Genomic DNA, 22,598 nt, shown 5'->3' with positions numbered 1-22,598 from the left:
CTCCTCCAAGGTGCTCAGCACAGACCTGTAAACATAAGTGTCAGTAGAAATTTATTGACATAAATCTAAAAAGCACAGGAATTGTGTGAAGTATTCCTTCACCCACTGTTTTGAGCCCTACTCACAAAGAAATCACAATATATTGGAAGATAAGGTTCAGTAGGACCCTCTAAATTCCATAATTCCTGAATTGACTTTGAGGAAAATCTTTACCTTTGGAAGAACGATCATTACAAATGGTAAAGGGCACAGGGGTGGCATCAGGTGATGCATTCTCACATCGGATGCCAGAGTGGCCTGTGAGTTCCCGGAGGTGAGCGTCTTTCCATGGAACTAAGATTGAACAGGGCCTTCAGCCTGAGGCTGTCAGACACCTCACTCCCAGGACCTTGGTTAACCTCAAGAAACATTCCAGCTCCCTATCAGGTAGGAATCCAAGACTCCCTCTGCGGACACCAGGGACCAGGGAAATCCAAGTCCAGCAGCCAAGAGGTGAGAGCACAGCTTCAGTTTTTAGGGCCTAAACTGATTAATTCAAATGTAATGCGTTTACAGCATAATGCCAGGGCTTATTGCTGTGTGATAATTCAAACAATGCAAGCATTCAAGGCGCAGGACTAACAAAAAGGCTGTTTTCTTACCTTCTGGTTAAAAAAATGTTTTTTCAATAAAGTAAAGTACCCTGCAGTGTGTAAATGTTCCAATTTGACTATACTAGATGGCATAATCAAGTTAGATACATACTTGTAGTCACCATGAATGTGACAGCTACAGATGCAATTTGATGCAGATGTATGGTACTGATGACTGGGGTGCCATGAGTGGCTGTTGGTAAAATGGTGAATAGCTCATTTCCAGAACAAAATTCCTGAGAATTCAACATGTGTTAAATTGTGCAAAAAGTACTTCACTTTTAAAATGGAGTTAAATCTAAACTCGGATCATTATTAATAGGTTTGTCCAGCAGAATACTCAAAAGCTGTGTGGTTTGGGAAAATTCTTTGTGTGGGACATTTGCACACATTCCAAGGCACTGGTCCGTGTGGTGCTGCCCGCTAATGCCTGTGGTCGGCCCCAACCAGAAATGTTCCCAGCAATTACCAAATCACCTAGAGTTGTACCACTGTTTGTGGTATGTTACTGCTACACTATTGTACCCGCTGCTCACACTGATTTGAGACATACGAGTAGAAATCAAACTGCCAAGTTGCACAGTCTGTGTGTATTTGGCTCAACATCACAGAATCGTTCTCCTGCATAGTTGTAACAGTTTTTGTTCCCATTTCCAGTTCATAAGACCTATGATTTCTGCACATACTTGCCAAACGTGGTTTCTTTTCAGACTTATACCAGTTGTATTGGTGTGAAATAGTATCTCATTGTTCTAATTTATATTTACCTTATTATTAATGCGGTTAAGGGGTTTTTTGTATGTTTTTTGAATGTTTAGAGCTTCCTTTTCTTTTAGTGTCTTTTCTTGAAACTGTATTCTTTGCCTATATTCCTGTTGGTTGCATGTCTCTTTCACTGATTTGTACTAGTTCTTTATATATTATGCTTACTAATCCTTTGTCTTGTTTAAACATTGAAAACATCTATTTTATAACTTTTTACTTTGTTTATGGCATTCTTGTTTTGTAGATTTTATAATATAGTAAGACATTATCAGTCTTCAGTCTTATGATGTCGTCTTATGACTTGTGCTTTCAATTCCATGTAAAATTTATTTTTCTAGATGGTGTGTGATAGAGATGCAGTTGTATTATTTTTTCCATTTCATTAGGTTTTCTACCTTCACACATACATGTTTCTAGGCTCTTCATTTCCATTGGTCTGTTATCAAATAGACCACCACTAGTATACTACGTATGTAATCATTTTTCTTAAGTTGTGTTAATTTCTCAAGAATGGAGTTATGACCTGACACTTGCTGTTTTTCTTTAATTTGATCTACAGTTAACAGAAATAGCTCAAAGTTTGAAGTGCCCTCTCTAGTTTCACTATTCATTCAGTTTTTCCTTAGTTTTCTTCCATTGATCATTTCAACTAGGATCTTTTGTGTACTTGTGATGAAGTTGCCATTTCATCCAGAAGTGACTCTGCTTCCTGTTTTTATTTGGAAATATTTCGAGTTTAAAGGTAGAAGAAATCTGGTTACAATTTCCTGGTTGTGTAAAGCCATATCTCTTTTCTTTTTCTTTTTAAATCTTAAGACAAATTTCCAGCATTGTTTTAAACTATACTAGGCATTTTATTCCTCTTATGTGCTAAACATTGTACACTTCTTCCCTTTTACTGAAATAATTTGAATTGGAATCACATCTTTGAAGGAGCATCGTTTAAAACCATGTGTTACTATATAAAATATAAATTTAGGTCAGTGGGACAGGATTCAAAGCTTATAAATGGATATGATTAGTACCTTATAGAGAAGTTATTATAACCTCCTTTACAGTTAACTAGTTAATAGTATATATAAAAATTAAATATGCACTTCATACCATACACAAGAAAACCATTTTGATTAACAAAACTATTACAACTACTGTTACCACTACAACCAATTATAACCACCACTGCCACCACCTCCATTTATTGAGTGCTCACTCTGCCAGCGACTGTAACTCTTTATTTGATTATCTTACTTAAGGCTCACAGTAACCCTATGAAAGTACCACATGCTATATATATGGAAACTAAAACTAGGGAGAGATTAGGTAGCTGGCATAAGGTTAGAGCTTTAATTAAATTCAACTCCTTCTGATTCCAAATCAAACATCACAAGAATGCATGTTGACTAAGGAAAGAAAGTTGATGGCAGTTGCAAGATCTCAGAGAAGTGGAAATGAATGGGTTGAAAATGTCTTTTCAGTCCTGCCTTCCGCTCCACACTGCAGCTGTAGATAATGACTTTGGGTTCTCACTTGGACCTCCAGTGGCGCCATTTCCCCCCCTCTACACTCTCCTCCCACAGCATCGGCAGCGTTATCTCGGATACTCCTACGTGTTAACTCTGCTAGGAAGTCTAACCTCTCAGTTTCTCCTTCCACATAAGCCTCGTAGTTTTCCTATTATGACATTTATCACATTATATTGTAATTGCCTGTTTATCTGCCTTTGTCCCCCTCCAGATTTTAAGCTCTGAGGACGGGAACTGTGCTCAGGTTCACTTGTTCATTGAAGAAACTTTATGAAAGTGCCTAGTTGTGCCCCTGCCCTTAAAACTAAATTCTTGGAAAACTAACAGAAAGTTGAGTAAGTGTCAGTTCTTTGAGAGCACTGAAGTTTGTAAGCTCTGAAGTTTAGACACCAAATAGAAAAAGCTCGAAAAGATACTAAAGAGAAAAAATAGAAGCAAAATCAAAAGGGAAACTATAGTCTGGAGAAAAAAAAATATGATAAGAGTTAAAATGTTTATTACATGAAGAACTAATAAAAACGATAGGAAAAACTTATGAACCTAAAAGAAGGGTAGAGAAATGCTTAGTTTTCCAAGTTAGAAATCTGGATTTCATCCTCGTTTCTTCCTGTCCCTTCTTTCCAGCTCCTACGTAACCACCAAGACTGATAGCTTACCTCATTTCTCTCTAATTTATCTACTTGTTTCCATATCCACACCCTTCAGAGTAAAGTCTAAGCTTAGCTTGATATCCACATCCCTTGATAATCTCTCTGTTTTCCTTCACCCTCCTGTTTTGCCAGCCCCTTGGTGTATTCTATGCATAAGGTATTCTGAACTACTTTGGGTTCCCACAACACTCCAGCACTTTGTATATGTTGTGTCCCTGGCCTGGTATTCCCTTCCCCACAGTCCTTCACATCTATTTCTGTTCTAATAGAAAACATTGTTTTCAAATATTTTAATTAATGTGCTTCATCCTTTCTCCTGGGCTAGCATTAGTAGATCCTTTATCGTGGTATAACACACCAAGAGACAGTCAGAAGTAACTTCCCTTTTATTCACTCTGAGTGAATATTAGGCACCATTCAGGTACTCCGCATTGCCTCCAGGTCCAAGGTGAAATTCCTTCCACTATTTTAATCCTAGACCCTTCCAACTGTGTTAATTCCCTTGGTGACAGCGAGCACTACTGAGTCATCTGTTTCGCAGGAATGGTGGTCTGGCATAAATGGAAGTGGTCTTGATGCATAAGTTGAGACTCCACAGTGACACCTAATTATAGCTCCCTTACCTGGTTCTGGACCCTGAGGGCCACGTTTCCACCTGTTCTGACGAAGATAGCAAGTCTAGACGGCTCTTAAAAAAAAAAAAAAAAAAAAAGTTTTGATTCTTAAGGTGTTACATTTTCCATTTACTGTAGTCTCTCTTCTGAGAAAAGGACCCCAGATCTTGATGTAACTGTTAGCTGGTTATGAGCTCCATCTGGCCCTACAAGAAGGAAAAAAATCCTGACATGGTGATGTCATTGTTGCAAGAGTTTTCCCCGGGGCCTCCTATTTCACCAAGAAGGTAAAGGGCAGTTGATTTAAGGAACTTGTTTAGCATCATGGACAGACTGGACCAGTCCTCTGAAAACTTCAGCAATACTGGTCTGCATTGGAGATGCTCGGCAGGCAGGCTTGGAAAAGGCCCATTTTATATTTATTGTACCTACCTGCCTGCTCCCTCCATGACAAGAATTATAAAGTGCATGGATCCCCTGATATCCTATGTAGTTGACTGAAAGAGAGCAGAATCTGAGTTTCCAGAAAGGTGCAGAATAAGGGCGTAAAATTAAAGTCGGAGGATATGGGCTTCTTTGGTATTCAAAGACAGAAGGACCTAGAGCAGAAGGTAGTCTTCTGAAACCAAAGGTTTTCTAGGTTCTCACCAACTACTCTGGGAACCTGTACTTTAAAAAAAAAAAAAAGGTTTGGTTTGGTTTGGTTTTAATAGTTGTCTGAATCCTCGTATCTCTTCTAAAGTAGTGTTTATTGCTCTCATAGGCCTGAGGCCCTGTAGACATCCACGATACATAAAAGGAATCCATTAATTCAGTCTTATTAAACAGTTTAAGAGGAACAGGTTGATGGTTCTGGGTGTAGTAATGTTAAAGTTGTCTTGCAATAAAACTTTGGCAATTAGGAGACCATATTCTAGCTAGAGCAGTAACATGTTTTCCCACAAAGTTTTTTTTAATTCCCGTATTATTTTTGTACCAGCAATGAAAGAGCAGTTTACAAATCGAAACTTTCCTGAAGATAGTAATGCTCCTCTCTCTCCAGACAGCTAACAGGCTCCTCCCCAGGAAGCAGTGTTAGAATTCAGTAATGATTTCACCATCTTACTGCTGCCAGTGTGCCCTCATCCTAGATTGATTCAACTGGTGCAGCAGGGGGTTGTTAAAGAAAAAAAGTTGTCGACAGAAGACCAATCCATCTCTCAGGGCCCACACAATATTTTCGGTCTCATATCATAAAAGATGTGCTCCTTAACGTTGCTTGTTTCTGGAATACTTAAGAAAATTTTTTTTAATTTGTATATAATTTTTAAGTTACTTTCCATTTACAGTTATTATAAAATATTGGTTATATTCCCCCTGTTGTACAATAAATCCTTGAGCCTATCTTACACCCAATAGTTTTGTACCTTCCACTCCCCCATGTCTGTATTGCCCTTCCCTCTCCCTACTGGTAACCACTAGTTTGTTCTCCATATCTGGGAGCCTGCTTCTTTTTTGTTATATTCACCAGTTTGTTGTATTTTTGAGATTCCACAAATAAGTGATATCATACAGTATTTGTCTCACTCTGTCTGACTTATTTCAGTGAGCATGATGCCCTCCAAGTCCATCCATGTTGCTGCAGGTGGCAACATTTCATTCTTTTCTATGACTTAGTAGTATTCTATTCTATTTATTTATATATATATATATATATATATATATACACACCACATCTTTATCCATTCATTTGTTGATGGGCACTTAGGTTGCTTCCATATCTTGGCTATTGTAAATAATGCTGCTATGAACATTGGGGTTTATGTATCTTTTCAAATTAGTGTTTTTATTTTTTTCGGATATATACCCAAGAGTGCAATTGCTGGGTCATATCAGTCACATATGCAAATGATGCGACTGATATGACCACAAGGGGTTAATATCCAACATATATAAACAGCTAATACAACTCAACATCAAAAAAACAAAACAACCTGATTTTAAAATGGGCAGAATATCTGAATAGATATTTTTCCAAAGGGGAAATGCCAGTGGCCAACAGGCACATGAAAAGATACTCAACATCCCTAATCATTAGGGAAATGCAAATCAAAACCACAATGAGATATTACCTCACACCTATCAGAATGGCCATCATCAAAAAGAACACAGATAACAAATGTTGGTGAAGATGTGGAGAAAAGGGAATCCTTCTACACTGTTGGTGTGAATGTAAATTGGTACAGCTACTGTGGACAACAGTATGGCAGTTTCTCAAAAAAAAAAAAAAAAACCTAAAAATGGAATACTTTGTAAAAAGAAACATTAGAGAGAACCTGGAAAAAATCTTGGTCTGGCAGTGTTTGCAAAATGCTGATTTTTGATTAAGAAAAGTTTGAAGGGTATGGTACACATCCTGGTGAGGGCCTGTGTACCCAGTGGAAGAACTCAGTATTTACTCAGGTGTCACCCCAGCCTGTAAGCTAGAATTCACTCACTCAAAATGTCTAATACTCCTTGTTATATAGAGAAGAATCAGGACCAGAGAGGACTTGGATTGTTCGTCTTCAGTCAGACAAAAGTTACTGGCATTCGTATAAAAACAAGCTAGAATTCTTGGTGTTTAGTAAATTCCTTTTGCTCCATATTCATCAGCCTGTTTTTTCTCTTTTATTTAAGTCATATGCCTTTTTTTAAAACATACATGGAAAAAGCTTTGCACCCTCTTTAATCCTTGAAACAAATTCATGCCATGCTAATTTTGCATATTTTTTTTCTGACCTATCACTTTTCCCATCCCAAAACTTCTAAAATGATTCCCTGAAGGGAACACATTCTACAGCTCCAATCCCAGTTGAAAAATGCTTTAGCACGTGAACTTTATGTGAAGGAATTATACCTCCTTGATTGATATAATTGTGATTTAAACAACTGAAGTGAAAATCATGTGATTTAAATAGAAAAAAAATGACACAAAATTATATGGAGATTATAACAGTATAAATTATGTGTGCCAGTAGAGGAGGGAATAAAAAAGGAAATACATCAAATGAATATAGTGACAGTATTCAAATGGTGTGGTTATGGGTTTACGGTGATCTGTTTTGTTTTGTTTCATTTTTTTTTTCTAGATTGTACCTGATGGCATTATTTTAAAAACAGAAAGTTTGTTTTAAAGTGTGTTTTGTATAAATATCAAGTTGTACACTTAATAATTATCTGATAGTACATCAAGAAATTCTCAAAGTGATTTTTAAATCATTTTATTGTGATTCAGCCAAATAACTAATGGTTCCTTTCTTAGATTTTTTAATTATATTAAAAAATTTGTTAAAATAGTGGCATATTACAGATAGTGACTTTTTTACTATCTTTGGAGCATAACTTTTTCCATAAAGTCTTAATCTTGACTAGGAATACTGTGGTATTGACTTCTTTTGTTTCAGTTTTTTCATGTTTTTAATCTGTTCACAAATCTGGGCATATCTAAATAGCAAGAATAGATTTGGTGATTTGAACAGCAAAATGTAAACCAGAAGTTTAAAGAGACAGTGTTCAAAATATACTGACCTTCTGCAGCCTGCATCCCTGGTGAAACAGAGAAGAGACCAGCATTTATCTTTTCATTGAAACCATGTGCTGTGTGTGCAGGAAGGAAATGCATGCTAGTCAGAGGTCAGAAGCAGGATGGATGAGGTTTGAAAGAGAATATTTACTGTGGGGTTTTCCTAAACCCCTAGCCTCATGGGAGATGTTATTATTTCTAGTAGACTTGGTGGAAACTTGGGCAGACCCAGATGTGTTACATCATGGTACATGGAAGACATTATCAAGAAGCTGTGGCCAGGTATAGGTCTCTCTGTGTGCTGGGCTAAGAGGGACAGCAATGAGTTTAGACCTTGACCAAATGGATAAACCAGAGGCACTGGGAATGAATTTAGCTCCTTGGAAACTTTAGTCTGAAGAGGATCCCCTGCACACAAAAGGTCTAGAAATCATGTCATGAGCTAAACAGTTAAAGGAGCTAATGAGGTTTAGTGTGAGGCAGGAAAGGATTAAAAGCATCTGACAGATGCCTTTGAAATCCAAAGGGTAGTTGGTAAAAGTTGAAGCACGTTTTCTGTGGACCTTTGGAGAACTGAACTAAGAACAATGTGTAGAGATGGGGGAAACACGTTTCAGCCTAATGTAAGGAAGGTGTTCTTACAGTTGGAGCGATCCCTTAATGTAGTGGGATGGTGAATTCTGGAGGCATTCGGAAGGGGCAGTGGGAGGGGGCTTTTCACACTGTGTGGTCAGATTCAGTTCCCCTCCACCAGGCCGAATGGTCGATTGTGTGGCACCCCGGTGCCCTGTACCTGTACATCCGTTTGTCAGCTGAAGGTAGCAAAGCTGTTTTCTTTGTTTCCTTTTCATAGTTGTTGCTAAGCTCGAGATACAAAAGCAGACTGCCGATTAAATATCCCTGCCCCTTTCTCCTATGTCACCTTACCCTAAAACAGGTAGCCTCCCCTTCCACATCCTCTTCAATTCTTAATTCTTTAACCCCAAAGCACAAAAATCGCCCTTGTGTTTCTTAATTTGTTTTAAAATGTCTGCTCTTACTCTGGATGTGAGGTTCAATATGACCCCTTCATCTCACTTTTTGGGGGCATTCTCTCTGCTCCTGTCTGCTCAAAGACAAATATGTATGCTTTAGAGCCTTAGGCAACTATCAGCCGGGAGCCTGAAGTGGAGAGTGGGCAAGAGGGAGGTGGGGGATAACTGATATTCTCCTCTCTAAATCCCCTTTACCCACAAGCAAGTAGATTTGGCAAAAGAGATTATTTCAGCAGAGACTCATCTTCATCAAATTAATGTATTTTAAAAACTAAGAGTTAACAATTTAAAAAGTAATTAGTATTTTCAGACATATGTTTCTGGACATGATCATTTCTGTGGTCAAAGTAGGTATGTTTTAGCCCAATTTGTTTAGTGTTTTTTCTCTGTGACATATATACTGGGTTGATGTTGTTATTTTTCTAACATACATTCAGAATTTATCATCTTTTATTGACTCCATGGATCTTTTCCTCCCTGCAGGAATAGGAGGCCTTCAAGACTTTGTGCTGAAATCGGCAACACTGTCTACCTTGCCCTCCTGCCCGCCATTTATACCACTCAACTTTGAAGCCACCCCTATTGTGAGGGTTGCTGTTGAACCGAAACATCCAAGTAAGATGACCTTGTTTTTAAAAGCCTGTGATGTTCATTACATTTTTAAAATACCTGCATTTAATGCTTGGTTCCTCATGATTTGTTTCAGTAGTAGACTATGAATTTTCATGAAGGTATATAATAGGAGTAACCTGCCCAGCCATGAGGCCATACAGACCACCAACATTTTGAGGGGAATCTAACCTCTGTCTTAGGAACCGGGAGTCTTTAGGCACCTTCGCCCTCCAGGGAGACTGTATTCTTCTTTATGGCAGAAACAGGGTCATCTCTGCATCTCCCAGAACCCTGGCACAGGGTGGCGTCTCAGCAAAGTTCATGTTTTATGTGAATGGTTCTTAGAATCTTATCCCAAGCTCCTTGGTTCAAAATTCATATCCTCTTCCCTCTAGGTTTGCTAGATTATCTGGACACTGAGCATTTCCTCTTTGTTTAGAAAGCACTTCCTGCCTCTTTCTGTCTGGCTGTGTGACACCTACATATGCCAGTCCCTATAATAACTAATTCTTAGTCTTTGGTTTATACCATTTGCCTGGCCAATCTTCATTGACTCTTGTATTTTCCTTCCCATGATTGTCACTAACCCCCCTAGTCCCTGTGACTTGGCTGTTCCCAGTGCTTAGTGGTAGTCAGTGAAGAGTCTCCAGACTGCTTTAAGGAAACCAGAGAACAAATGTGTAAAATGGCAGTTTAGTTGAGGTATATAATGGCCTCGTTGCCCCTGCATCTGTATATCCCTCCTCTCCCCAGAGCTGGGGCCTTCGGAAAGCTTGTCTCTGCCTCAGTTCCTAAGACATATTCTAGCCATTGAAGATCCCTGGGACCCTTGAGCAGATATGTATTTGGAGGACTGCATCTCTGGCCTTTGGGCTCAGTAAATAGCTGTCTGCCTTGGGCCTCAGACAGGCATGCTTTCTGGGCTGTCATTGTGGACTGACAGTGTCTTTGGTTGTTGCATGGATTTACCCCATTCTGTGTAATGCCTGCTTCCTCTTTGTGGGTTTGTCCAGATCCCGGCCCCTCATGGTTTGTTCTTTTATTCTCCTTGCTAACTGCCTCCAACCCTAAGAAGCACATACAATAGAAGAAAGCTCAGTTTTATTGAAGTTGTAACATTTGAGTCTGGCAACCATAATTTATTCTTAGGCGTTTCTAGTATTTATTTAAATCTTATTTCTTACTTTTAAAACAGGGATTAAAGAAATTTAAGCTATAATGTTTTAAGAGAAATGTATAATTTTTTGGAGTCTGTTTGATAGTTGTGTGCTATTCTGTGCTATTATCCAAGCCGAGTAAAAGCCCAGTCCTAAAGGGCCACCTTCTGTACAGCTCTGGCTACATGAGATGAGAGATCCTAGTACCTAGCTTACTTCCTGTCCCATAGCAGACTCAGTAAGATTAATTGCTTTCTCATAAACAAGGTAATCTAATAAACAGAATTACTTAAGATTGTCCACCTGAGTGCCAAAATTTATTTCCTCATACGTGTTGCATTAGATTTTTCTGAACTTTGTAAAAAATAAACTAAAATGATAGAAGGGGCACCCGGTTTTCTTCATAATTTTAAAAGGAGTATTGCTACTTTTCCCAATCAAGTATATTGTTCTTGCTGAACTTGCCATGCGTATTCTTGATTATGTTATTGAAGTGTACGCCATTCTGTATTTCCATGTCTGAAGTTTATACCCATTGTTCTGTCTTCTTGTTATTACAATGTCAACATCTTATTTTACATTTAGAATGTCTGGGAATACTTCTCTTGATGCTAGTCTCATTCCTCTGAGCCCTCAGAGGATATTTATTGTCCCTTTACTCTTTGCCCTAGTTTCTTATGCCCATCCTTACTTTGGGGCGATAGCCCCTCTCTTTACGGATTACATGTCTAATGACTATTGGGATGTCCCACCCTCCTGTACCTCAACTTCCCAGTAGTACTGCCCCTGAGAAGCACCGGGCAGTTGCATTGTTTATTTCTGAACAGAACATGTGTCCCCAGGCCCTCTTTTCATTTTCATGCTGACAAACTGGGTTAACTAATCTAGAAGACAGCCTTTTTACTCTTCTTTTGGTGTGAAGGCGTTCCGAGCATTTGTTCTTCCACTTTTCTTTCTCTGACTTCCTAAGCTGAGGTCCAGATGTCATGGTGGCCGCCACTCTGCTCCATGCCCACGGGGTCTACTCAAAATCCAACACCCAAACACAGAGAACTCCACGTGCCCAAAGCCATTATTATTTTCAGCGTCATCATTGATCCTGACTGTGTGCTACATTCTGAGGATTTGACATTATCTCATTTAATCTTCTCAACAGCCGTGTGCTATTTTTTATCCTCATCGTCACATGAGGTAAACTGAAGCTTAGAGAAGCTAGTTCACTTGCCCATGGCCTTACAGTTAGCAGTTAGTAAGTGGTTAAGTCAGGATTCAGACTCCTGCCTCTGGATCTTAACTTTTAGGAATCCAAGAAATTCTGTTTACCTGAGAGCAGAGTTACTGGTTTCCAGAATTTTTCCATCCTTTATCCATATCAGTTAAAAGAAAAGAGCCCTCTCTGCATATGGTTATATAGATACATGAACTTCTGTGCTGATGTTTTCTGTACCATATGAAATACACACAAGCATAGAAGTTACTGTAAAAATTGAGATGAAAATGAAATAACTGTCTTTAAAATATTCTTATCTGTATTTGTTGGAGATATGCACTGTATCTATAAATAGGTGAATGTGTATTATTTATTTATGATTGTGGTTTATAGTTGCATTAGTTATGTAATACTGCTTAACATATTACTCCAAAATTTGGAGACTTGAAAGAACAGTAATCACTTCTTATTTTTCACAGTTCCTTTGGTCAGGAATTTCGGAAGGGTTCAGTTTGGGGATGTCTCACGCAGTTGTAGTCATATATCACGGCAGGCTGCAGCCGTCCGAAGGTTTAGCTGGACTTCCACGGTGGTTCACTCGCAGGTGCTCATAAGCTGGTGCTTGCTGGGGACCTCAGTTCCTCCACAGGGACCTCTCCTCACGGCTGCTTGATTTTCCTAGAGCACCGTATGGTTACTGGCTTTAGCCCGTAGTCCAAGACACTAAAACAGAAGCTGCAGTACCTTTTGTTAGCGAGCCTTAGGAATCACATATCACTTCTGCAGTATTCTATTGGTCAGACAGGCCAAATTTCTTTTGAAAAAGCTTCTTCTTTGCTTATTGTTACACTGTCACCTTTGCCTTGAAGTGACAGATTTGAGTGTGTATGTGAATGTGAGTGGGTTTTTGGTTTTTGTTTTCTTAAGAGTTTGTGGACTTCCCTGGTGGCGCAGTGGTTAAGAATCCGCCTGCCAGTGCAGGCGACACTGGTTCAAGCCCTGGTCTGGGAAGATCCCACATGCCGCGGAGCAACTAAGCCTGTGCGCCACAACTACTGAGCCTGCGTGCCTAGAGCCCATGCTGTGCCACAAGAGAAGCCACCGCAATGAGAAGCCTGCGCACTGCAACGAAGAGTAGCCCCCGCTCGCCACAACTAGAGAAAGCCCACACGCAGCAGTGAAGACCCAATGCAGCCAAAGATAAACAAATAAATTTATAAGGAAAAATTTAAAAAAGAATTTATTAGGTCCTCATACTGGTAACATTGTTTTGTAATTTGGTGCTGGAGAGCTGACAAAAAGCTTTGTCATTTTTTAAAAAATTATTCCCTTGGGCTTGTGTCATATGTATTATTAGTGGTCTTTGTGCAAGAATCTTTTTAAGCCATATTTCAAATTCTGTGAAGGTTAACTTAACACTAGATAGTATCTGTCCACGGAATTAGGCAAAGGAAAACTACAAATGCTGAAAAGGAAAACATGAGGGTACATCCGTCACCTCCACAAACAGTGAAATCCCACTCCCTGTCTTCCGTCAGCATTTCACGCATCCCTTATGTGGCTCATGACCACGACCTGTGAGGGTGCCGACACCCATTATGGAGTGTGGCTCTATGGCTGTCTGCCTGCAGGCTTCAAAACCAGTGTGTCTGTGACCTTGAGCACAGGTTCCTTAAGTTTCTCTATGCCTGTTTGCTCATCTATAAAATGAGAACAGTAATCATTCCTGCCTCCTAGTTAATGGGTTCATATATGTAAAGTGCTTATCTGGCACACTTAGCACTATAAAGTGTTAGTTATCATTAAGAAAAGCTTATTTAAAGAATAAATAGATATGGAATAGATATGGGTAGTCAACTTGGGTAGAATATGTTGAAAAACCACTGATTGCAGAAAGCTCCCGTGGTTTGGTTTGTTTGGCATGTTGAAAACCAAGCATTGAGGAATTAACTGAGTCCTTCCTTCAGACGTAGAAGTGAAACAAGACTGCGTAAAAATGCCTTCAAAGCCAATGTCTCTGCTAAAGTAGTAACAAGAGAATTCCTGTGACCTGCCTTGAGTGAATAGTGGCCACCACGCATATGAAAGGTGTGAAAAAGCAGCAGAACTCAAGATGTGGATCCAAATCCCTACCTGTACCCCAAGAACTGTAGGGAACAAGCAATTAGATACTGAAAGCACCAGCAGAGTGGAATGCAGAAGGTACCCATAGCTCACGGGATAAAGTGGCTGCTTAGTGTATCCCACCTCTCACCCAAAGGGCAGCTTTATTCTAAAATCCACAGTTCTGTCAAGCAGTTTCATAAATAATTATTATTTATTTAATTTTTTGCGGTACACGGGCCTCTCACTGTTGTGGCCTCTCCCGTTGCGGAGCACAGGCTCCGGACGTGCAGGCTCAGCGGCCATGGCTCACGGCCCTAGCCGCTCTGCAGCGTGTGAGATCTTCCCGGACGGGGGCACGAACCCGTGTCCCCTGCATCGGCAGGCAGACTCTCAACCACTGTGCCACCAGGGAAGCCCAATAATTATTTTAAATATGAGCTTCTGGTACAGTTTCTTGAATTGAGTATCATATTGAATGCTTCCTTTGCTTATTTGTTGCTTTTATAGTTTTATAGGTACTGTTTGGGAAGAGTTCTGTTACATTTCTAGGTATATATACATGTGTAATACATTTAGGTGGATTTACAAGTGGAACGATGGTAGTTTATATTTGCTGAGTGTTTGAAGAAGTGGCATAGATCAGCTTTGGGAGTCTCAGTGATATGTGACACATGTCTCATGTGAGCTATCTGTACAGGTAAATTACTAGAGGGTAGTTTTCTTCACATGGCTATATTATTTGGAAGAACAATAAACCATTATTTTAAGAGTTTATTTCATTATACTTTTCCCTTCAGTTTTCTCACAGGTGTTATCTTTAGATTATATTAATCCTTATCTTGTATTTAATCAGTATTTCATTTTGTTAACCTAGGTGAAATGCCTCAGCTCGTCAGAGGAATGAAACTGTTAAACCAAGCTGATCCCTGTGTCCAGATTTTAATTCAGGAAACGGGAGAGCACGTTTTAGTCACAGCAGGGGAAGTTCACCTTCAGCGATGCCTGGATGACTTAAAAGAAAGGTTAGGTGATAACAGAGATGAAGAAATGATAGCCCCAAAATCGGTGGGATGCTTTAGCGTTTCCTAAACCCATTGAACTTACGCTGTGGTTTGTCTTTGGAGAAAAATTAAGTGCCCTCAACTTAAACATGAACTGTTATTGTGTTACTGGATCATAGATTTAATTTTTAATAACTGACAAATGGTACTCACTGCTATACTTGCATGATTTTGCATTTTTAGTTTGAGTCATAAAATATTTTCATTTTACTTTAAGCATATACACACACAGCATATCAGGGCAACAAAACAAAATCGTATTTTGTAAACACAGGCTGTAATTAGGATAGACTTCCTTTCCTTATTGATGGGGTCTCTGCAGTGTAAACCTTCGGTAAATCTTTGTATTTCTCTATCATGGTGATACATAAGTGTCATAAAATAGGCATCCCAAATAACTTTTTGTAAATTATGTTTTTCCTCTTTATTCCAAAGGTAATATATGTTTATTGTAGCAATTAGGGAAATACAGAAGAATAAAAAGAATCATTCAGTTACCATGCAGAGATAACTATGACCATTACATTTGGGTCCATAAATCCCTAGTCTGTTCTATGTGTATTCAAATACCTACAGATATCTATACACAGCTCTGATTATTTGGTTAAGATAAACTTCTGGAAGTATAATTGCTGATTCAAAAGGTGGCATATTATATTGCTGGCATATTTTTTAGGCTTATGATCCATATCATCCTTAAGAAAGGCTGTTCCAGTTTACACTGAAACTAGCAAGATGTATTTGAAAGTGTCTCTTTTCCCAAACTTTTGCCAGCCCTGTATATCATAATTTTTAAAAATTTCACCAACCTGGAAGACGAATAAAAGGTGTTCATTGTTAATATACACTTTCTGTGCTTAGTAGTGATACTGAAACTTTTTTTTTAATTAATTAATTTATTTTTAGCTGCGTTGGGTCTTTGTTGCCGCGCGCAGGCTTTCTCTAGTTGCGGCGAGCGGGGGCTACTCTTCGTTGCGGTGCACAGGCTTCTCATTGCGGTGGCTTCTCTTCTTGTGGAGCGCGGGCTCTAGGTGCATGGGCTTCAGTAGTTGCGGCACGCAGGCTCATTAGTTGTAGCTCACGGGCTCTAGAGCACAGGCTCAGTAGTTGTGGTGCACGGGCTTAGTTGCTCCGCGGCATGTGGGATCTTCCCGGACCGGGGCTCAAACCCGTGTCCCCTGCATTGGCAGGCGGATTCTTAACCACTGCGCCACCAGGGAAGTCCCTGAAACATTTTTTAATATGTTTATTGGCCATTTGTTTTTCTTTGATGAATCACCCTGCAATGGCCTTCCTTCCTTTTATTTTTCAATTTTCTGGGACTTTAATAACCATAATAATAATTATAGCTAAAATAATAATTATAAATAATCAACATGATTACATACTAAATACTACATGTTAGTCACTGTGTTGAACTCTGTGTGTCTCATTTAATCCTTAAAACAACCTAGTAAAATTGGTAGTGGTGGTAGTAGTAGTAGTAATAATTGTTGTTGTAGTACAGTACTACTTTACTACTAATAATAATAATACAGTAGAATAAGAAGAGCTGCTCCTGCAGCACCATCCATTTGGGTTTCTTTAAATGTTTTTATAGCCATAATTAGTGCAAAATTGGAAGGTAGGTTTCTCCATCTCTTTCATGTTGTCACCATTTTCTTAGAATTTCTGAAGGTATAATTATAATGTTGATTAGAGAATAATCCTAATTGGATAAATCATAAGGCATAATGTATTTTAAAATAGTAACTTAATTCTCAGGGGTTTTTTCTTAACAGTATTGAAATGTTATGTTATTTTTTGGAGTTTTTGAACTAACTTATTTTCTCTCTTTTCACACTCTTTGCTACCAAATTAAAATTCAATGTTAAATAACCTTACGTTTCTCAGGCCATTAAGTCCTCTTTAAAAATAATGCTTTATGGTACTTAGAATTATATTTCAAGTAAAATTCCCCCTTTAAATCTAAAACTGATTTTAATTGAATTACTTATTTGTGGTTGAAATTTTTTAAAGTGACAGCATCAGATGGTGGCAAGGATGTAGAGCAAAGATGTAGGAATTTACCTACACAGCGAGTGGGAGCGTGAGTTGGTACAACTACTTTGGAATGTAGTTTGGGTATTATCTATGAAGGGAGGAGATAATTATTTCCTACGGCTTGGCAAATCTATTCCCATTTCTATTCTATATATACTTAACACAAAGCTGGACAAATGTGCATCAATAATATTCATAGCAACAAAAATTTTAATAGCCCAAAACTGGAAAAAACTCAAAATAAAATGCATAAACAAATAACTTACGGTAAATCCATACCATGGAATTTTATAGAATAATCTCAGTGAACAAGCTAACTACGCAAACATGGATGAATTTCACAACATAATATTGAGCAAAAGAAGACAAATGAAGAAAAAAATGTTTGATTCTATTCATATAAAGTCCAAAAAGCAGGCCAAACTGAACTATATACAGTATGGGGGTTTTATGTTTAGGTGATAAAAAAAATAATTTAAGGGCTTCCCTGGTGGCGCAGTGGTTGAGAGTCCGCCTGCCGATGCAGGGGACACGGGTTCGTGCCCCAGTCTGGGAAGATCCCATATGCCGCGGAGCGGCTGGGCCCATGAGCCATGGCCGCTGAGCCTGCGCGGGAGAGGCCACAGCGGTGAGAGGCCCGCGTACTGCAAAAAAAAAAAAAAAAAAAAAAATTAAATGAAATTAAAACTTTGTTTCCCCAGTTGTATTAGCCACATATCAAGTACTCTGTAATCATAGTACAGATATAGAACATTTCCATTATTTCAGAAAGATCTTTTGGAGAGTGCTACTCTAGATAAACTCCTAGGTCTTGCCAGCCTCACCATGAACCTCATCAAAGCCAAATCCACTGTCAGGATTTGACTGGATATCCTGAAGTTCTGTGATTTTTTTTTTTTTTTAATCTCTTAAGAGTTATAATCATTGAGCTTTTCTTCTCCAGATTCTTAAAGTGGCAGATAATATTTTAAAGAATTCATGTAAGACCTTATTAAAACATTTATTCTGCACTCAAAACATTCTTTTTAAAAAATATTTTAATGCCTATTTTATTTTATTATTTTTTTTTACATCTTTATTAGAGTATAATTGCTTTACAATGGTGTGTTAGTTTCTGCTTTATATAACAAAGTGAATCAGTTATACATATACATATGTTCCCATATCTCCTCCCTCTTGCGTCTCCCTCCCTCCCACCCTCCCTATCCCACCCCTCTAGGTGGTCACAAAGCACCGAGTTGATCTCCCTGTGCTATGCGGCTGCTTCCCACTAGGTATCTATTTTACGTTTGGTAGTGTATATATGTCCATGCCACTCTCTCACTTTGTCACAGCTTACCCTTCCCCCTCCCCATATCCTCAAGTCCGTTCTGTAGTAGGTCTGTGTCTTTATTCCTGTCTTACCCCTAGGTTCTTCATGACATTACTTTTTTCTTAGATTCCATATATATGTGTTAGCATACGGTATTTGTCTTTTTCTTTCTGACTTACTTCACTCTGCATGACAGACTCTAGGTCCATCCACCTCACTACAAATAACTCAATTTCGTTTCTTTTTATGGCTGAGTAATATTCCATTGTAAAACATTCTTATCTAAATACATGGTTTATTTATTTTGAGAATGAACAAAGCAGTGAGATTCTAGTATATGCAAAGAACTCCCTGAAGGTCTGTTCCCATTAGAGGTGGTCTTTTGAATCTGAAATGAAAGTGGTTTTTGAATTCTGATATAATGTAAATTACCAATATTTCCTAGTAAAATAATTTTTATATTTCTATGTTTTTGCAGAATATTCATTATGTAACATTTCTACATGGGCTTTTTGATGCCATTTTGATTATAACCTTGTGTTATTTCTCTTGACTCTGTAGGTTTGCAAAGATTCAAATCAGTGTGTCTGAACCCATTATTCCATTCAGAGAAACAATCACAAAACCCCCCAAAGTTGACATGGTCAATGAAGAAATAGGCAAACAACAAAAAGTTGCAGTCATACACCAAACAAAAGAAGATCAAAACAGAATCCCTGAAGGAATCCAAGTTTACTCTGGTGGGCTAATCACCATGACAACCCCCAATAAACTTGCCACACTCAGTGTTCGAGCCATGCCCCTTCCAGAAGAAGTCACTCAGATTCTGGAAGAAAATAGTGATGTGATTCGTTCTATGGAGCAGTTGATATCCTCTTTGAATGAGGATAAAAACACTCAGATGATTCACCAGAAGACCCAAGAGAAAATTTGGGAATTCAAAGGAAAACTAGAGCAACATCTAACAGGGAGAAAATGGAGGAACACTGTTGACCAAATCTGGTCGTTTGGCCCAAGAAAATGTGGGCCCAACATATTAGTAAATAAAAGTAAAGATTTTCAGAATTCAGTATGGACAGGCCCAGATGGCAAAGCATCAAAAGAAGCCAGTAGATACCGAGATTTGGGCAATAGCATCGTGAGTGGCTTCCAGCTAGCAACCCTCTCTGGCCCCATGTGTGAGGAGCCTCTCATGGGTGTCTGTTTTGTTCTGGAAAAATGGGACCTAAGTAAATTTGAAGACCAAACAGCAAGTGATAAGCAGAATCAAGAACAAAGTGATCTGGTAAAAGAGGGACAGGGGGAAGGTGAAACCTGTTCTGGTAGAGATGAACACCAAGGCCTACAAGGTGGCTGCTCCGAGCCCTTTGAGAAGAGGGCTTCCCAGAAAGGAGAGTCTTCACTCACCGACTGCTATGGACCCTTCTCAGGACAGCTCATTGCCACCATGAAGGAAGCCTGTCGCTATGCACTGCAAGTGAAACCTCAGCGTCTGATGGCAGCAATGTACACGTGTGACATCATGGCCACCAGTGATGTTCTCGGTAAGGCAAGAAAGGTAAAGACTGAGAAATACCATGAATAACAGTGGAAGTCTCTCAGATCAGAAAGCTTAAACTCATTTAATATTTTTTTTTTGCAGAAGCTACATTATCATATGATTTTCAGGAACTAAGATCTTAGAAAGTCAGAGGCCTTAAATATTAAAATCTTGGGGGCAAGGGAGCGGAAGTTTTGCCAACTTAGGATATTTTGTTTTGCAAAAATAGAAAGACTTTTCTGCAACCGAAGGTCTGGTAAATGAGGTTTAAACTTCTCATATATTTTACCATCCAAACCCGTGCAGTAGTTTTTCACAAGGGAATAACCATATCAGTCTGGGTAACCAAAGTTGTGATAACGATCAGAGAATAAGGTGACATTCTCGTACTCCTAACACAAAGGGCTTCTGTGAATTCTGGGTGTCTTCTGAAGAAGAAAATTATTTGGGACTTTATCCACTGCTAACTATTATATCAGATCCTACTGCTGATTTTTCTCTCTTTGGGAGAAGAACCTTTAAGATCTCAGGAGACATTGAACCCTGGCACTTGGTAGCTGTTTTGACTTTTGACAGATTGTACTTCAGTGAGACTTATTTTCTTCACCTCTGAAAAAGAAGGTAATAATTCATTGGAGGTTGTGAAGAGTAGCATGAGGACACAAATATGGGACCTGGAACCATGCCTGGCCACACGGTAGTTCTCTTTACCCTCTTGAGATTGTGGAACTGCTTCAGCGGTGAGGAGGTTATAGAAGGGGGAATTGAGCACTGGATGAGCGAGTGGACCAAATTGTTGTGTTTTCTCGAGCTCTGAGGTCCTTTGAGTCAGTATGTGGTTCCTTTACATTCTTTTTGGTAAAGTTCTTTTGCCAATTAATTCCTAAAAGCATAAATCTAAATTGTTGGGGGTTTTCTTCCCCAAAAAGAAATTTAGGCTTGCATCACAGTAAGGTTCCTGTGAGAGAAAAGGAGCACCCATAGCAGCATTTCAAAAACAGTTGAGTTAAACACAGGTACATAGGTTTGGTTATTCTGGGACGGCTTAAAGCCAGTATGTGCTATGAGTCAGATCTGCAGATACGGCCTGGAATATGTGGTGTTTCTCAGCCTTACTTGAATACAACATCCTATTAACATCTCACGGAATCCGTAGCTTAGTTCGAGGAACACCGATCTAGACCATTCCCAGGTGTTCTTCACATTTCCATTGAGAACCTTCTTAATTTAAGAAGGCAGAGGTAGAATTAGAATCAAGCAGTCTTAATTCCTTCAAAAAAAGACCTCAGAGGTCTTCTCCAGTCTCTCCTACGCTGACAGATGCGTATACCACCTCTGTTTGAATACTTCTGTTGATGGGCAGCTCACAGCCAGTTCCGGGATTAAACTGTCTTTCTCATATTGAGCAAAAAAGTCTTGTCTCCTGCTAGTTTCTCACCATTCATACCACCATTCGTCCCTCTTACATGCAGTAGCACTTCATATATTTGAGGGGAGCATTCGTTTTCTAGCTTTATATGTAGGGGAAAACTCTCCACATCCTTCAGCTGGTTTTCAGGATATGATTTTTTTTAATCCTTCAATTGTTCCAGTTGCTGTCCTTTGGGCATACTTCCTTCGGTCAGCCTCCCTCTTAAATAAAGCAGCCATAAACAGCACCCCAGATACCATCTCACCCGTACAGACACAGACACACTGCTACCTCCCGCATGCGGTACAGCATTCTTCTTTTAATGCAGTTCAGCAGTTGCATCTTGTCATTCACTCGTGAGAAGTCAGGATCAACCTCATTTTTATTTTTTTAAATAAGTTTGTCTTTCTATTTTGTTCCCCCAAAAGCTGGATTTAAATCTTAGTGACTGAAATTACGTAGAACTCCTATATTTACATATGAGTAAACTGGGTCTATACAATTAATTTCTTCCCTTAGGTTTTGTGTGTGTGTGTGTAAAATACATAATAAACATTACAACAATAGTGAAGGAAGTTTTGAGTTTTTTAATGCCAAGAAGAAGAAATCAACACCATAATTTTTTTTTTTTTTTTTTTTTTGGCTGCGTTGGGTCTTCGTTGCTGTGCATGTGCTTTCTCTAGTTGCTGCGAGCAGGGGCTACTCTTCATTGCTGTGTGCCAGCTTCTCATTGCGGTTGTGGGGCACAGGCTCTAGGCACGTGGGCTTCAGTAGTTGTGGCACGTGGGCTCAGTAGTTGTGGCACATGGGCTTATTTAGTTGCTCCGTGGCATGTGGGATCTTCCTGGACCAGGGCTCAAACCCGTGTCCCCTGCATTGGCAGGCGGATTCTTAACCGCTGCGCCACCGGGGAAGTCCCTCAACACCATAATCTTCACACATTGATTCATTTTTTAATTTTTTTTCATGTGTCCTTTCCTTGTCTGGTGAGAAGTGAAACTCAATAAGTAGTGAATTGAATGTTGTGATGAAGTTGAGGTCCTTTGTATATATAGCATTCCCCTGATTATCAACTTACCAACCATCGTATAAGAAGAAGTAAGCTTAGGTTGATAGGATTTTGTGTTCGAAAGTCCGTGTCATCTCCAAAGGTTTACTTCATGCTTCTATAAATATATACAAATCTTTATAATGTTTTCTTAAAATTCTGTAGGAAATTAGTATATGGCTTTCTAGTCTGTAGTTTATGGAAACCAGTGTTTTTATCCTTAAAAAAGTTCATTTATCATTTGCCTTTTACCTGTAGTTTGGCAGCTACCCTGCTATCCACAAGTTCTCAAAAGGGCAAATTTCTCTAGGGCCATGAGATAGAATTCTGGTCTTG

The 22,598-nt window shown here is 39.0% G+C and overlaps 1 protein-coding gene across 4 annotated transcripts in view; it reads left to right on the top strand.

Moving 5' to 3' along the window:
* The window catches only part of EFL1 (elongation factor like GTPase 1), a 132,475-nt gene that overhangs the window by 87,688 nt on the left and 22,189 nt on the right, over positions 1-22,598 (top strand). For 3 of the 4 annotated variants that reach the window (XM_089906708.1, XM_022554491.3, XM_089906709.1), the window contains 3 exons: positions 9,246-9,377; positions 14,722-14,869; positions 18,825-19,807. In XM_089906708.1, the coding sequence (XP_089762834.1) occupies positions 9,246-9,377; positions 14,722-14,869; positions 18,825-19,807 (1,263 nt within the window). Of the gene's footprint in view, positions 1-9,245; positions 9,378-14,721; positions 14,870-18,824; positions 19,822-22,598 lie in introns of all 4 variants that reach the window. The other variant, XM_089906710.1, reaches the window with a different exon arrangement.

This window comes from Delphinapterus leucas, chromosome 2, assembly GCF_059928025.1.
Source record: "Delphinapterus leucas isolate spDelLeu-1000000601 "Yukka" chromosome 2, BTC_Dleu_Yukka2, whole genome shotgun sequence".
Taxonomy (NCBI): domain Eukaryota; kingdom Metazoa; phylum Chordata; class Mammalia; order Artiodactyla; family Monodontidae; genus Delphinapterus; species Delphinapterus leucas.
The sequence above is the reverse complement of the archived record's forward strand: the minus strand, read 5'-3'. Positions and strand labels throughout refer to the sequence as shown.